The 15430-nt window shown below is 40.5% G+C and overlaps 1 protein-coding gene across 2 annotated transcripts in view; it reads right to left on the bottom strand.

Moving 5' to 3' along the window:
* LOC122558853 (TRAF-interacting protein) overlaps positions 1-15430 on the bottom strand; it is a 41900-nt gene that overhangs the window by 6589 nt on the left and 19881 nt on the right. For both annotated transcript variants that reach the window (XM_043707700.1, XM_043707699.1), the window contains exons 8-13: positions 11866-11953; positions 7281-7370; positions 5144-5232; positions 4550-4705; positions 3536-3581; positions 210-323 (exon numbers count right to left, since the gene is read on the bottom strand). In XM_043707700.1, the coding sequence (XP_043563635.1) occupies positions 210-323; positions 3536-3581; positions 4550-4705; positions 5144-5232; positions 7281-7370; positions 11866-11953 (583 nt within the window). The remainder of the gene's footprint in view (positions 1-209; positions 324-3535; positions 3582-4549; positions 4706-5143; positions 5233-7280; positions 7371-11865; positions 11954-15430) is intronic.

Below are 15430 nucleotides of genomic sequence, written 5' to 3' on the forward strand. Positions count from 1 at the left end.
ATTCCTGATGAAGGGCTTTTGCCCGAAACGTTGATTTTGAAGCTCCTTGGATGCTGCCTGAACTGCTGTGCTCTTCCAGAATCCAGAATAAGGTTAACAATAGTACAGTGTAACAAATATGTGATTTTCTCATTAGGTCTGAAGGAAGCTAGGCTCAGTTTGGTCCCTACAGCACATGAGAATAGGAAGGAAACAATCCCATCACTTACTGATCCTTGGTTTGCGTGTGGATTCATGAAGCTGCCACAAGGTTTTTTTTGGAAGAGCATTGAGTTTTTGAGGAATGCTGGGAGAATATGATCATCCTCATCACTGTTCATTTTCTTAAAGATAAAAGAGAAGCTTTTTTAAGGTTGCTGCAATTCAGATCTGAATTGATTAGATTAGATTAGATTAGATTAGATTAGATTACTTACAGTGTGGAAACAGGCCCTTCGGCCCTACATGTCCACACCGCCCCACCGAAGCGCAACCCACCCATACCCCTACCTTTACCCCTTACCTAACACTATGGGCAATTTAGCATGGCCAATTCACCTGACCTGCACATCTTTGGACTGTGGAAGGAAACCGGAGCACCCGGAGGAAACCCACACAGACACGGGGAGAATGTGCAAACTCCACACAGTCAGTCGCCTGAGGCGGGAATTGAACCCGGGTCTCTGGCGCTGTGAGGCAGCAGTGCTAACCACTGTGCCACCGTGCCGCCCACAAATTGCTTGAGGTGAATTGCTTGAGGTGAAGTCTCCACCCATCGCTTAACCAGATAAAGCCAATCAAATTGTCAAACCTAACTCATGTTCAGGTTGATAAAGTAAATGCTGAGTTTCAAATCAAAGCTAGATGTTTCAGATTTTTATCCAGATTTTTAAAGTACATGCATCAGGTTGCCTTTCCTTCATACACAAACATAGTAATAATGACAATAACTTAAAGTGAAATACAGAATACCAGTTTCTAATAGGTTGGGAGAAGGCAGATGCCTCTTGGTCCAATCTATCAGGAGAGCTGCTTCCAACCTCACCAACAATTTTGTCTAATATTTGGGTTTATGATACTGAACATTACCATAGAGAGGCAACAATTATTCACAGTACAAGATTTCATAGTGAGCCACATTTGTACAAATAAACACATTAAAAGTTTATTAAGGGACATTTTTACATTTGTATGTGTATAGTTTGAGTCAAGAATGCCGACCCTGCTGGAACTCTGGCACAGATTTGTCAGGTTTCCCACAAAACAGATGGCACAGTGGGTAATGCTGCTGGATTAACAATCCAGACACACGGGTTAATGCTACTAAAATTAGTGTACAGTGAAAAATGTTATCCAAGATTGCAAAGAGGTCTTGATCAATTGAGTCATTATTGAACCAGTTGGGTTTTCCAACTGGTTTCATGGTCATCAGTAGATTCTTAATTCCAGACTTTTTTTTGTATTGAATTCAAATTCCACCATCTGCCATGATTTGAACCCAGATTCCCAGAACATTAGCTTAGTTTCTGGATTAATAGTCTAATGATAATACCACTAGGCCATCGACTGCCCTTTACAATTAATACTTAACTGCCATCCGAAACCGCCCCAGCAAATCAGAATTCAAGGACAATTAGGGATAAGTGTGATTTAAGGTGTCAACATTCAGATAGATTTGACATATTTTAACATATATTTTGGAATTTTGAATTTTGATCTTGTGACATTTGGGTTTTCTGTGTAATGGGTTTTAATGACCAATTTATAGGTATTTCTGTAGGCCTGACGATTTCTTTTAAAAAAAAAGATAGTTTGTGGAGGTTCATGGAGATTTGTTTATATCGGGAGTGTTTCAGTGAACAAGCCTAAGATTTTCAAATAAAAGATTCTGGAATTTTTTTGAGGGCTTACAAGAAATACCTATAGCTTGGGGACAAAAAAAAACTATTCGTTTCTGATTGGACAGCTTGGCAGAAGGCGGATTTATAAAGCAGCTGCTCCTGTGAAAAGGAGGTAATTTAAAATGGTCAAAAAATCTCAGCTGAGATCAGAACATGAATAACAGGCTTCAATGTTGACTGCTAAAGTGAATATTTAAATATCACATAATAGCATCGAGACTCTTTATTAAGTATGACATATACAAAATTACATTGGTGGCAAGTATTTCATACAGTTACTGCTCCACATGTTGTATTTGTTTCAACAGCATTGCTATAAGTCATCAAAGCTCTTCAGATATGCTACAATTTGACTGTTTTGGTTTTTATTCTGTAATGAGATATCAGCATTGCTGGCTGTACCAACATTTGAACTGCAATAACCTTTGGGGTGTGGGTACTCCAAGGGATTTCGTTCATTCAAACCTAAACTTTGTGGCAGAGTGGAACATAATTCCAGTCAGGTTGGAGTGTGACTTTATTAATAATCTTATTTTTACAGCATAATAGCTGCTAATGGCCAAACATCCTGATATGACTCCCATTCTTGTCTGTTATAGATCATAAACTATCTTATAATTTGCTCACAACCATTGTTGAAAAAGGAGCATTTTTGGCTGATGTTTGGTGATTAATATTCAAAACACCACCCATTTAGCATGAAGGACCAAATACATTTTGTCTCAACACACCTTTGTTTGCCATATTAGTTTCATTTTTGGAGTCACATGTCAGGTTCAAAACATGTCAGTAGGATGGGACAAATGACCTGAAATAACCTTACACAAACTGACACTGAATTTCAGGCTCAGGCTGCGTACGCATTATACTCCTGAGGCCATTGTGTAATTTTGATGCATCATAATTACATGATAACACGAGCAATGGAATGCAAGTATATCTCAGAATGTCCTTAGACAGGGAAGAAATTGATCAGTTTTGAAGTGAATATTGGATGGAAGTTAGGCATACTCACTTCTAGGAAGACCAATGAGGGTGCCAACAGAGGGAGTATACTGCCACCCTGTGGGCCCAGCAAGGAGCTTCACTAGGGCAGTAACACGATTTGCTTGCAAGTGCTCCCGTTGAGCACAGAACTGCATTACATTGCAAGATCACTGAACAAAGATTGGTTCATGGAGTAATTATGACAAAGGAGGCCATTTGACCTATTGAGTTCATGCCCTGTTAACATTCATAGCTTTGAGTCTTGGTATCTTTCTTCCTTGTATTTTCAAATTAAATTTCACAGTAAATAGCAGATTCATTGATGACGGTGTTAACTTTGCAGTTATTAATAACCAAGTATGATTTCCACGCATCAGTTAAAGGGCACTGATTAATGACGGTGTATTTATAGTAGGCTGCAAAAACATTTAAAACTACATTGTACAACGTTCCAGGTGGTTAAAATTCCTATAATTTTGCTTGCTTGTTCTGGGTTCCAAAAACAGTCCTGCAATGATTCAACATTGTAACTAACCTTGACATACACCTGAACCTCTGGTTAGATTACATGGCAATTGCTATTTATTTTCAAGACGATTTAGCAAACTCAATCGTCACAGGTAGAGTTGGAACAACTAGTTATGCAAAGTTTGTAAGTAAATACTCGCCTTTGATTTGTCCACTGATTTAGTAGACTGATTTAACCTTGGTAACCTACGAAATAGAAGGGGTAAGGTAGAAAAAAGACCAAATACAATTAGTGTGTCACATTAAGAAAAAGGTAATTTTGGTCTGGCTCAACGCTGACATCTTTCAAAAAGGATTATACTGTACCTTACAAAAGCATAACAATCACATTGCCATTAGTACAACATGGAGCCTATAGAATCATGGGTATAACATGGTTTCCAATCATCAACTCGATCCTACATGTCTATTTTTGTGTTCCTTACCTAATTGCAATACCACTGTTGCAGATTGACAGTCATTTGTTTAGTTGTGGGAGCACCAACACAAGCTCCATAGCAAAGAGGGAGAACATATAAATCAAGAGATCTGCTAGTCTGATAGATTCAAAGTGAATGGAAACAGTGGATTATTGTTAATCAAATAATAAATCTATTGCTGAATCTGAATAATTTGAATCCAGCCTACTAAACGGTAATTTAGATTATAGATTACTTACTTACAGTGTGGAAACAGGCCCTTCGGCCCAACAAGTCCACACCGACCTTCCAAAGAGCAACTCATCCAGACCCATTCCCCTACATTTACCCCTTCACCTAACACTACAGGCAATTTAGCATGGCCAATTCACCTAACCTGCACATCTTTGGACTGTGGGAGGAAACCCACACACACACATGGGGAGAATGTGCAAACTCTACACAGACAGGCAGGAATTGAACCCGGCTCTCTGGCGTTGTAAGGCAGCAGTGCTAACCACTGTGCCACCGCGCCGTGATGTAAATAGTGTGAATCCTGGTTAGATCCACGTTTATTAAGCAAAAATATATAACCACAACAATTTAAAGAATTATTAATTTGATGCATATTCTGAAATGATAGAATCAAACTATTTGAAATCCAAATACTGTAGTGACATAGCATTCAGTTTACTCCCTAAAGATATTTTGACTTCAAGTCCGATAGACATTAATGAACTATTGTACTGCACTTACCCAGCTGTATCTAGTTTTATTTTCTTCAACGAAGTACTGAGGGGTTTCGGAGGAACATGATCAGGGGTATCAAAGTCATATGTCAGAGACAAATCAATATCCTCTCCAACAGCTGGCTTGTGCAGTTTAGGGTATTGTAAATCCACGGGAGCAGGGCTGCAAGCACCAGAAATCATTTCAGCATTAGTTGACAATAATAGACCAACATCATTTGTGAAGCTAGCAAAAACTCACGTGTAGTGCTGTAACTCACAGGGCAGTGGACTGAGTGCTAGAACGTGGGATTAAACCGAAAGCTCTTTTCTGCTGGCATAGACACAATGGGTTGAATGGCCTCCATCTCTGCCACAAACTTTCCAAGTGACCTGCAGTGTCACTGAAGCAAACTGAAGAAGTCAGAAATACCTTCCCACAGCAATGAGCCCAGTAAAGGGAAAAATAATACATTTACGTTGCCAGCCCCAGGGACGGTATGCAACGTAGGACAGACACAAAAGAGAATGGGGAGAAACTCCAGGTTTCTTGAATAGTTATAAATCAAAAGCCACAAAATAACAGATATGGAACCTTGAGAGCGAGAATTGGTTCACCCACCTCTCGAAGATTAAGCGGCTGATTGCCTCGTTGGTGCGATTTGGCGTACTGAGGGACTTCTGGAGGAACTCCACCTTCTTCTTTAGGTTCTACAAAATGAATATTTCGTATATTTATCAGAACTGGAAAGTGCAGTCCTCTGCAATATGGAGTGGGGAGAGGGGAAGTGTGTAGGATGAATTTAAGGGCAGAAAAAAAGAAAAATGAATTTTTTTAACGAAACTATGGTAGATGAGAATGGGGTTGGGGGACTTTGCCCTTTACGAAGTGAACAGATTCCACAATGAGACTTTTTTATTTTAAACAAAAATTGTGCCTACAGTCATGTTTCTCTGCCTAGAAAAGACCGTGAAATTGACCTATGGATAGTATAATGTGTCACTGATGGTCATTTATTTTGACAATGAAATTGACTGGTTTATTTTAAATTTGTTAACGAATATTCAAATAACAAGTCATACAATTGCAGACTAACTCCTGGGCATAACTTCAAAACAAAGGTTTGTAGTTTCTCATCAAATGTGAACTGAAACCACTTAGACTAAAGCACTAGTATGAGATGGAGGGCTTTACAGCTTCTCTGTGACATTGCTGAAGCTCTTTGAACAAAGAACAGGTCCTTCGACCCTTCCAAGGCATCAGTGACACATTTTGCCCTTCCACACTAAAACTGCCTTCACTTACAGGATCCGTATCCCTCATTCCCTTCCTACCCATGTATTCGTCTAGGTGCTTCTTGAATGCTGCTATTGTGTCTGCCTCAACCAGCGTGTTCCAGGCACTCACCACCCGTTGTGTGGAAAAACTTGCCATGCACATCTCTTTTAAACTCCTTCCCCTCGCACCTTGAACTTGTGTCCCCGAGTTATTGACCCTTCAACCTTGGGAAAAAGCCTCAGAAGTTCCACTCTATCCATGCCATTCACAATCTTTTAAGGTCGCACCTCAACCTCCTGCGTTCCAGTGAAAACAAACCCAGTCTATCTAACCGTTCCTCATAGCTAAAATCCCCCATACCAGGCAACATATCGGTAAACCTTTTCTGTACCGTCTCCAAAGCATCAACATCCTATTGTGGTGTGGTGACCAGAGCTGAACGCAATATTCCAAAGTATTCTAACTAAAGTTTTATAAAGCTGCAGCAGAACTTGCCTATCCATATACTCAACGCCTCTTCCAATGATGGCAATCGTGTCATTGGTCTTATCTACCTGCGTTGCCACTTTTAGGATTTGTGAATATCGATTGTCCTAAAGGTTCTGTCGTTCACTGTATAATTTCCACCTGTACTTGAGCTTCCAAAATGCATCACTTCATGTTTGTCCAGAATAAACTCGATCTGCCATTTTTCTGCCCATGCTTCTAGTGGCATCCCGTCTATAGGGTGTGACAAGCCTCAAATTGGAGTTACAAATCAGAGTTTGTGACAGAGCCTCAAATTAAATCACACATGTAGCTGAGTGAACATCTTACAAGACTTGATAGTCAAATCCCACTACACGTGAGAATGTAACCTATGAGGGAGGTGTAACAACATTAGCTCTTTGTGACCTAGATTAGACATTCAAATTGCTCACCTGTATTTTTTTAATCTCTCTGAAGGCAGACAGAACAAGTGCTAGGTCTGGTGAGGTTGCGTTATTTGGTTTATTTCAAAGCAAATGAACCAGCACAGCCACTGTTTTGATCAGATATCCTAGGTTTAGATGGGAAAACTTACCTTCAACTAATCAAAAAAAAAACAGTTTCTCCACATCAGTGGGTCATTTTATTTGATAATCTAGATCATCCTTCTATTTTTAATCATGGCTCCAGTTTCAGGCCTTAAGTAAATGTTTGTAATTTGGAAACCTCCCTATAATTTCATGCTCACCATCACTGAGACTAGATTCCAGATTTAGTAAGGAATTGAAATCCCACCAAACTCTGTAATGGCATTTGAGCCCACGGCCCTGGAGCATTAACCTGGGCCTGTGCATTATCAATCCAGCGACTACACCACCTTCCCTCTTTAAAACAAATATTGGAGAAATGCACACCTCTCTCTGCCTCCAAAATAGACTCAACAAAGGCTCAGTGATAAAACAAAATGCTGGAGGAATTGGCTTCAATTCTCTGGGTCAATTTGCAAACCTACCGTGATCTCTCTGTCAGCATTGCGCAGATCCTCATTTGATGCACGCAGCTCCTCTTTCATTTTCTCCAACTGTGACACATTTCTCTCCAACTAAATAAGCACAAAAAAAAACTGGCTTCTGATTAAAAATGGCAAGGGTTTGCACTGCAACACAAGGCAGCGTCATGTTGGTGGGGACAGCACAACACAATGAAAAATATCAAATAAAGAGTGGGAAAAAAAAAACCAAAGCACATTTTAAGTTCATGTCTCTATGGATAACTTAAGAGGATAACAATGAGGTCTCAGTGGCTGCCTATAAAGTTTAAATCCATATTCCTAATTATTTCAATTGCTTATCTCGTCATTCTGATTGAATAATTATCCCCAAATTAGCATTAAAAACAGTCCTTTTCAAACAGCCAGAAATCGCAAAAGGGCAACCCAGAGTTTGCAACTATGACTGCAGATAGGCTTCAGAGTGTCTGGGCTTTGAAGGCCAGCTTGTAAGAGCAGCCACCAAATCCTAAGGCTGTCCTTCCCAGCAGTTGTTCACTGTGTGGCAGGATGCACACTGGCCACCAATTTTGTCTCGGATATCATATACATTTACACTGCTCAGGGCAGTGATAAACATCAGTGAACTGCAATCCTTCTCTGAAATGGCAGTTCAATTGAAATGTCACAACGGTGAATTTCTGACTGAAGAGGCTTAGTATTAAAAATAATCCCAAATGTTTCTCTTGGGTTTCAGATGTTCTAATGTTTAATTTAAGGGAGGGTGTGAGGTTGTCTGGAATCAGTTGAGGAATCCACAACTGGGGCTTGCCAGAGGTTGTTCTGATCTAATGGCAGGACAGCTTGCATTCTTTATTCTGTTTTCTATGCCAACTGCATCACCAGCCTCACAGCTTCACTGACAGAAAGACCAGCAACATAAGGCCACAGCCAGGGATGGGTTTCAACAACTGGTAGGGGTAGTGAACGTCTGGTTAAACTTGTCTGGGCACAGACAGAGTGAGAGAATGTGGAAGCAAGAGCGAGACAGATCTGGGATATGAGGGGTGGGTGTGGCGAGCAGCAAATGGGATGGCAAACACACTTGCCTCCCCTTCATGGGGTATTAACATCACAGCTTCTGTCTATCATCAACTTCCAACATCGCGGAAGACAACAGAAGCTCCTTGAGTCTCATTCAGTTAATATCAGCTCGTGCTGCTAGTCTCCAATATAATTTTCAGATGTGGCTATTGAGCTATAGAAGAAAGCAAGATCCCAAACCAAATGAGAAATACCTCAATTCACAAATTAATTTTATCCCTTCTCCTACTCATACTGATTTATGCTTTGAGCACCACAAAATACACAAGATTATGACACTCAGCATTACTGGCTCAGAGACCGACATACTTAACCCATTTAATTACATGGAAAGACACTAAATTGGGCAACAGAGAAACATAAATGGACCTTCCCTATATTTGTGAATCTTATACACAGTATTTAATGTACAGAAACAATCCATTTGACTCAACTTGTCCATATGATGTAAATGTTCTGCTCAAATTTCTTCCCTTTATCTAATCTCCTGAGTATCGCCTCCTCATCTTGCAAATCATCACTGTGTTCAGTGTTTATGAAGTGGCCAACGTATTGGTGCAGCAACGCAGTTATTGTCCAGTACAAGAGACACGGACATGATGAAGTCCATTCTGAATGAGAAAGTCATGCAAGTTTCTTAAACTAGAAAGACTGAACACCAGCATACTCTCCTTCAACCAAATCCATCTCGACATTAAATGAGAAAGTGCTGGGAAAGCTCAGTAGGTCTGGTAGAACCTATGGAGATAGAAACAGTTAACATCGAATCCAATTTGACACTTCTTCAGAAAGGTTTTGACACAGGAGAAAACCACAGGCAGCTTAACCTAATGCCTACCATAGTGAATCCACTAAGGAGGTTATAGCAGGACTCTTAGAAATTCTTAATGCAGTCAGGCATAGTCAACATGGTTTTGGTGAAAGGGAAATCATGTTTGGCAAATTTATTAGAGTTTTTTTATTCACTTGTGGGATATGGGCGTCGCTGGCTGTCCCAGCACTTATTGCCTTGTGGTGGTGACCTTCCTTCTTAAACCATTGAAGTACATGTGCTTTAGGTAGACCCACATGCTGTTAGACAGGGAATTCCCTTTAAGTTACGACAAAGGGGAACTGGTGATGTGCTGTACTTCGCCATAAGGAATTTAAGAAAGTGCCACATCAAAGGTTTGTAATGTAAATCAAAAGCTTGCGGTGTTGGGGGTAATATATAAACTCAGATAGGGAACTGGTTGATGAATAGTAAGCAGAGAGTGGGCATTAATGGTTCAATTTCAGGTTGTTGAATGTGACGAGTGGTGGGCCTTCGGGTTCAGTGTTCAGGCTTCAACTATTTACAATCTACATAAACGACTTGGATGCAGGAATCATATATACAAAGACAGAGAGGAAAGGAAGTAGTGAAGAGGTCAGAAGGAATCTTCAAAGGGATATAGATAAAGCAAATGGGGAAAAAAAAAGGGTAGATGGAGTTTAATGTGGGAAAATGTGAACTTGTCCATTTTGATGGGAAAAATGGAAAAGCAGTATATTAATTAAATGCTGAGAGATCGCAGAAGTTGGAGATAGAGAGGGATCTGGTAGTCCTAACACATGAACTACAAAATTTAGTTTGCAGGTACATAAAGTAATCAAGAAGATGAATAGAATGATGTTATTAATTGCAAGGGGGAATGGAATATAAAAATGGGATGTTATAGAGCAGATGTACAGAGTGTTGCTGAGGTCATATCGGGAGTACGGTCTACAGATTTGGCCTCCTTAGTTAAAAAAGAACGTTCGTGTGTTAGAAGCAATTCAGAGAGGGTTCCCTCAACTGATATCGGGGATTGGATTATTTTATGTGGAAGGGTTGAATAGGTTTGACTTCTATCCACTGGCATTTAGAAGAATGAGAGGTGATCTTGGAACTTTGTATCAAATGGAGTTTAAGTGAAGTGATCCATTTTGGGAGGTCAAATGCAAGAGGGAAGTATAAGTAAATGACAGGGTCCTTAGGAGCATTGATAGACAGAGGGATCTTGAGTTGTAAGTCCATAGCTCCCTCAATGAGGCAACACAAGTGGATAAAGTAATAAAGAAGGTGTATAGCATGCCTGCCTTCATTGTTTGGGGCAGTGATCATAAAAGTTGGCAAGTCATGTTGCAGCTGTGTGAACTTGAGTTAGGCCACATTTGGAATAGCAGTTCTGGTTGCCATGCTATAGGAAGGATGTGGAGGCTTTGGATAGGGTGCAAAAGAGATTTACCAGGATGTTGTCTGTACTGTAGTGTATTAGCTATAAGGATAGGTTGACAAACTTGAATTGTTTTCACTACAGCATTGGAGACTGAGGGGACAACATGATAGAAGTACTTAAAATTACGAAAGGCATGGATAGAGTGGATAAACAGAGTCTTTCTCACAGAGTGTAACAGTCAAACAGTAGGGGGCATAGATTTAAGGTAAGAGTGGGAGAAGTTTAAAGATGTGCGAGGAAAGTTTTTTTTTTTACACAGAGGGTACGAGATGGTAGAAGCAGATATATTAGCAAAATGTAAGAGGCATTTATATAGACACACAAACAGATAAGGAATAAAGGGATATGGACCATGTGCAGGCAGCTAGGATTAGTTTAAAATGGCATTATGGTCAGCACAGTCATGAAGGGCCAAAGGGCCTGTTATTGTGATGTTCTGTTCTAAGTTCACAAGATGAATGCTTCGAGAATGTTTTACCTTGTGGAGAGACTCAACCCAGGGAACACTTTAAAATAAGGGTCTTCCAGTTTAAAGAGAGATGAGGAAGGTTTTTGTCTTCTCTCAGAGGGTTATAAGTCTTTGGAATTCTCTTCCCTAGAGAATGGAGGAAACAGGGTCATTGAATAAGGCAGAGGTCGAACAGCGTCTTGACGAACACTGGAGTCACAGGTTTTTGGGGATACATCAGAACGTGGGGTAGAGACCACAATCAGATCAAATCAGATTTTAATGTAATGTTGGAGAAGGCTAGAGGAGCTGAATGGCTTACTCATGCCCCTAATTCTTATGCCTACAGGTTCATAAACTGGAACATTAACTTTGTTTTGCTCTCTGGAGATACTGCCAGACCGTTACAGTACTTTCAAGCACTTTCGGATTTTACATCATGGCCAGGGTGAGTCAAATGGTCTGCTTTTGTACTTTATCTCCTGGGTAATTCAGTGCGACCACCGGACACCGTGGTGAAAATAACTATCAAAGAAATAGTGTTATATATTTGAAAAGGTAAAATTGGAAGGGGCATGGAAGAAGTGCAGGGACTCTCCTAAAGAGCAGGCAGAAGCGTGATGGGCTGAATGGTACGGTCAGATTCTTGTTAAAGTATTTAATAAAAGTGGAAAGTTTGGAGTGCTTCTTTTAAATAAAAAAAAATCAATAATGGGAGTTATACTAAATTTCACAACTTCACAGAGTCAAACTTCCAGATTGACAAAAAACCAGTGATAGACGTTTCATACTGTTAACTTCCTGATGTCGTACTAACCTTACAGGTGGTTAAAAAATGTTCTCTTTTCAGCTTCTCAGACACATCAACGGAAGTTTTAAATGTCTCCTTCAGGTTTTCATATTCCCTGTGAACAAATTCAACAGGAACAAGATGAGATAGTGAAGATGGCCACCTGGACCTCAAAAGCAGCTCAGGATCCTGATTAATCAAGGTTTCATTTCATTAAAAAGTGGTCACAATAGACTACTCAGATGTACTATGAAAATGCATTCCAGCACAGACTGGTAATCATGATTATACGTAGGTTACAAGATGCTACACGCTTGTGTTTAACCAGTAACTCATTTGAAAAGCACATTTTTGGGTGAAAGCAGAACAGATCGCTTAGCTGACTTCAAGGCAGAAAACAGAAGGTAGGAGTAAAAGGTAAAAGTAGAAGGCAGAAGTTAGGCGTTTCGTAAGGATCAGCGCTGGGACCACTACTGTTCACAGCTTATATTCAGAATTTAGACTTTGGAACTCAAAACAGAACTTCTATATTTGGAGATGACATCAAATTAAGTCAATACGAAGGAGGGCTGCAGTAAATCAAACGAGGACATTATAAGCTTGCATAATGTGCAAATATTTTTCAAATGAATGGCAATACAGATAAGTGCGAGGTAGCACACTTTGGTGGGAAGAATAGAAAGATCGCTTATTACTCAAAGATGCAAGTCCATGTGGGATAGAGGGTCAAAGGAACTGGGGAACTCAATCAATAAAAGTTGCATCAGAGGTTACCAAACACTAACTTTTGTTTCAAAAGGGATGGGATTGAGAAGTAGGGACGTTATGCTCAACTTTACTGATTTGAACACGCATAACAGAAATGCTTGCAGTTCTGGTTGTCAAATAATATAAAAGATATAGAGACGCTGGGTAGGGCATAGTAAAGATTTACAAGGATGACATTGGAACTACATCATCAGACACATTAGGAAGGGATTGACAGGCTGAGGGGTAACTAACCAGAGGCCTTTGAAATGAATAAAGATTTTGATAGAGTGGATTCAAAGAGAATGTTTCATATCATGGGCAACAAAATATCAGAATGCTTTCAATACAAGAGTCACCAAGAAATCCGATTGGGAACTCAGGAAAAACTTGCTTACCCAAAGAATGATGAAAATGTAGAACGTAATATCATAGGGAAGTGGGTGAAGTCAATAGCATAGATGTATTTAAGGGAAACCAGATGAGGGAGAAGAAACATGAGAAGCTCAAGTGCAGCATGAACATCTTCAATGAACTGGTTGGGCCAAATGGTCTGTTTCTATGCCATATATCCTATCTATACAGATCAATTTGCAGCCATTTGGAGTTGACCTTTTTTTTAGCCACAGCAGTGGAGGTGTTATAATTGGCCACACTTCCCTCAGCTGGAAAATGGGGAGAGAAAAATTAAATTAGGTGTGTGTTCTAGATTACTAACCAGTGAATACCAATAAAAGGTGTTCTTTTGGGAACAGGGTTTAGCTTAACTGTGATGTTCATCATGTTTAAGCAAGTTGAATTATCTGGGTTACACATCGTAGCAATGCACAGGGTTTGTGATAATTCTGCAGCTGCAGATCAGCAGGCGTTAGAGAGCAGGAGGCATGTAAAAGGCTGCAAGGAAGATTTATGTTACAGAGGTCAAGCACCGGTTCTTGTCTTCAGTTGCAAGTCTCGCTACCTCTACTGAGTGTTGTTTAGATACATGACCCTGCATTTCCAGGCAGATTACATCCTTACCTTTTATTCTCAAATGGATTCTTGTAGCAATTTAACCGAAAGCACAAGGAGTCACAGACAACTAGACCAACAAGGTTACAAGCTACTCCAGTACTTCAGCAGCATTTGCCATAAGTGTGAATAATTCAATTGTTTTGTTTTTTCAAATTAAATATTAAGAAAACCAAGGCCCTACTTCAAAATCTGGTCCGTAGCTACTGAATCTATCCCTCACCTCGGGATTGAGACATACATGGTCTTTGCAACCTTGGTGTTGTATCTGACTCCAAAATTACCCGTTTACCACACATACATGCCAACAGCAACACTGTACTTCCATGTCATTATCATCATCTAATATTGCCTGTCTTTGGTTGTCTGCTGCTGGAACCTTCACTCATTCCTTTATTATCTCTAGACTTCACCATTCCAATGCAATCATCTCTGGTCTCCCATATTGAGGCTCTCCAAAAAACTTGCTGTTCATGTCTTAACAAACAAGAAATCCCACTTTCCCATTAGCCCTGTGCTCGCTGATCTACACCAACATTTGGGCAAGCAAGATTACACATTTAAAACTTCAAATTCCTTCATGACCTCATTCCGTCCCTATCTCTGTAACTTTCTCTTGCTCCACAAACCTGAGATATAAGCCATAAGACCTAGGAAAAGAATAAGGCTGAGTCTGCACTGCCATTCAATCATGGCTGATGTGTCTTTCAACTCATTCTCCTGCCTATGTCTGTCTTAAATATACTTAGTGACTTGGTCTCCACAGCCCACTGAGGCAATAAGTTCCAGATTCACCACCTTTTTGTTGAAGAAATTCCTCATCCCTGTTCTGAAGGGTTGTCCCTTTGAATCCTTGTCTCTCTTACTAGTGGAAACATCTTTCCCACTCTATATTCGAGCACTAGGAAGGAAATTGAAGTACAGGTCCTCAAGGATCATAATCTCTGGATTACTGCCCGAGCCACGTGGCAATTGGCATAGGGATAAGAAAATTAGGGAAGTAAACACGCGGCTAAGGGATTGGTGTGGGAAAGAGGGATTCCACTTCATGGGGCTTTGGCATCAGTTTTGGAACCGGGGGGATCTGTACTGTTGGGACAGTCTCCACCTGAACCGATCAGGTGCCAATGTTCTAGCGAAGAGGATAAATAGGGTAGTCAGTAGGACTTTAAACTTCTGAGTTGGGGGATGGGAAAGTGAAAGCAACAGGGAGTATGGAGTTAAATGGAAAGATTTCCAGTGCGAGCAGCAGCGAAGGTAAGACCGTTTGGTTTTAAAAGTACTTACCGGTAGCGAGCAGCGGTGTTTTTTTTTCTCTTTCACTCTCTCTTCACAGAAAGAGCGGGAGCACCAGGGGGAAGTGACGACGACCAGAGGAGCAGCCGGGAAGGAAAGCGGTGAGTATTTATACTCACCCTTCGAAGCCGTCGGTCATTTCCAGTGCGAGCAGCAGCGAAGGTAAGACCGTTTGGTTTTAAAAGTACTTACCGGTAGCGGGCAGAGATGTTTTTTTCTCTCTTTCACTCTCTCTTCACAGAAAGAGCGGGAGCACCAGGGGGAAGTGACGACGACCAGAGGGGCAGCCGAGACCCAGAAGCAGTTAGTGTAAGCTTACCTGGGTAAGTTTTTTCCCCCCTTTAAAAGCGCGAAGGAGAGGAACCCAAGGCACTACACGGGTAGTGCCTCCCACCCGCCCTCCTCCTCTAACCTAATAATAACACCTGTTGTGGTAAGTAGGTAAGTGCTGAATTTTGCTTGTTGTATTCTTTAGACCCAGTTTTTTTTAAAATAAAAGTTAGCTTTAGAGGGATGGCAGTGAAGGCAGTACAATGTT

The sequence above is a fragment of the Chiloscyllium plagiosum genome, chromosome 18, assembly GCF_004010195.1.
Source record: "Chiloscyllium plagiosum isolate BGI_BamShark_2017 chromosome 18, ASM401019v2, whole genome shotgun sequence".
NCBI classification, from domain to species: Eukaryota; Metazoa; Chordata; class Chondrichthyes; order Orectolobiformes; family Hemiscylliidae; genus Chiloscyllium; species Chiloscyllium plagiosum.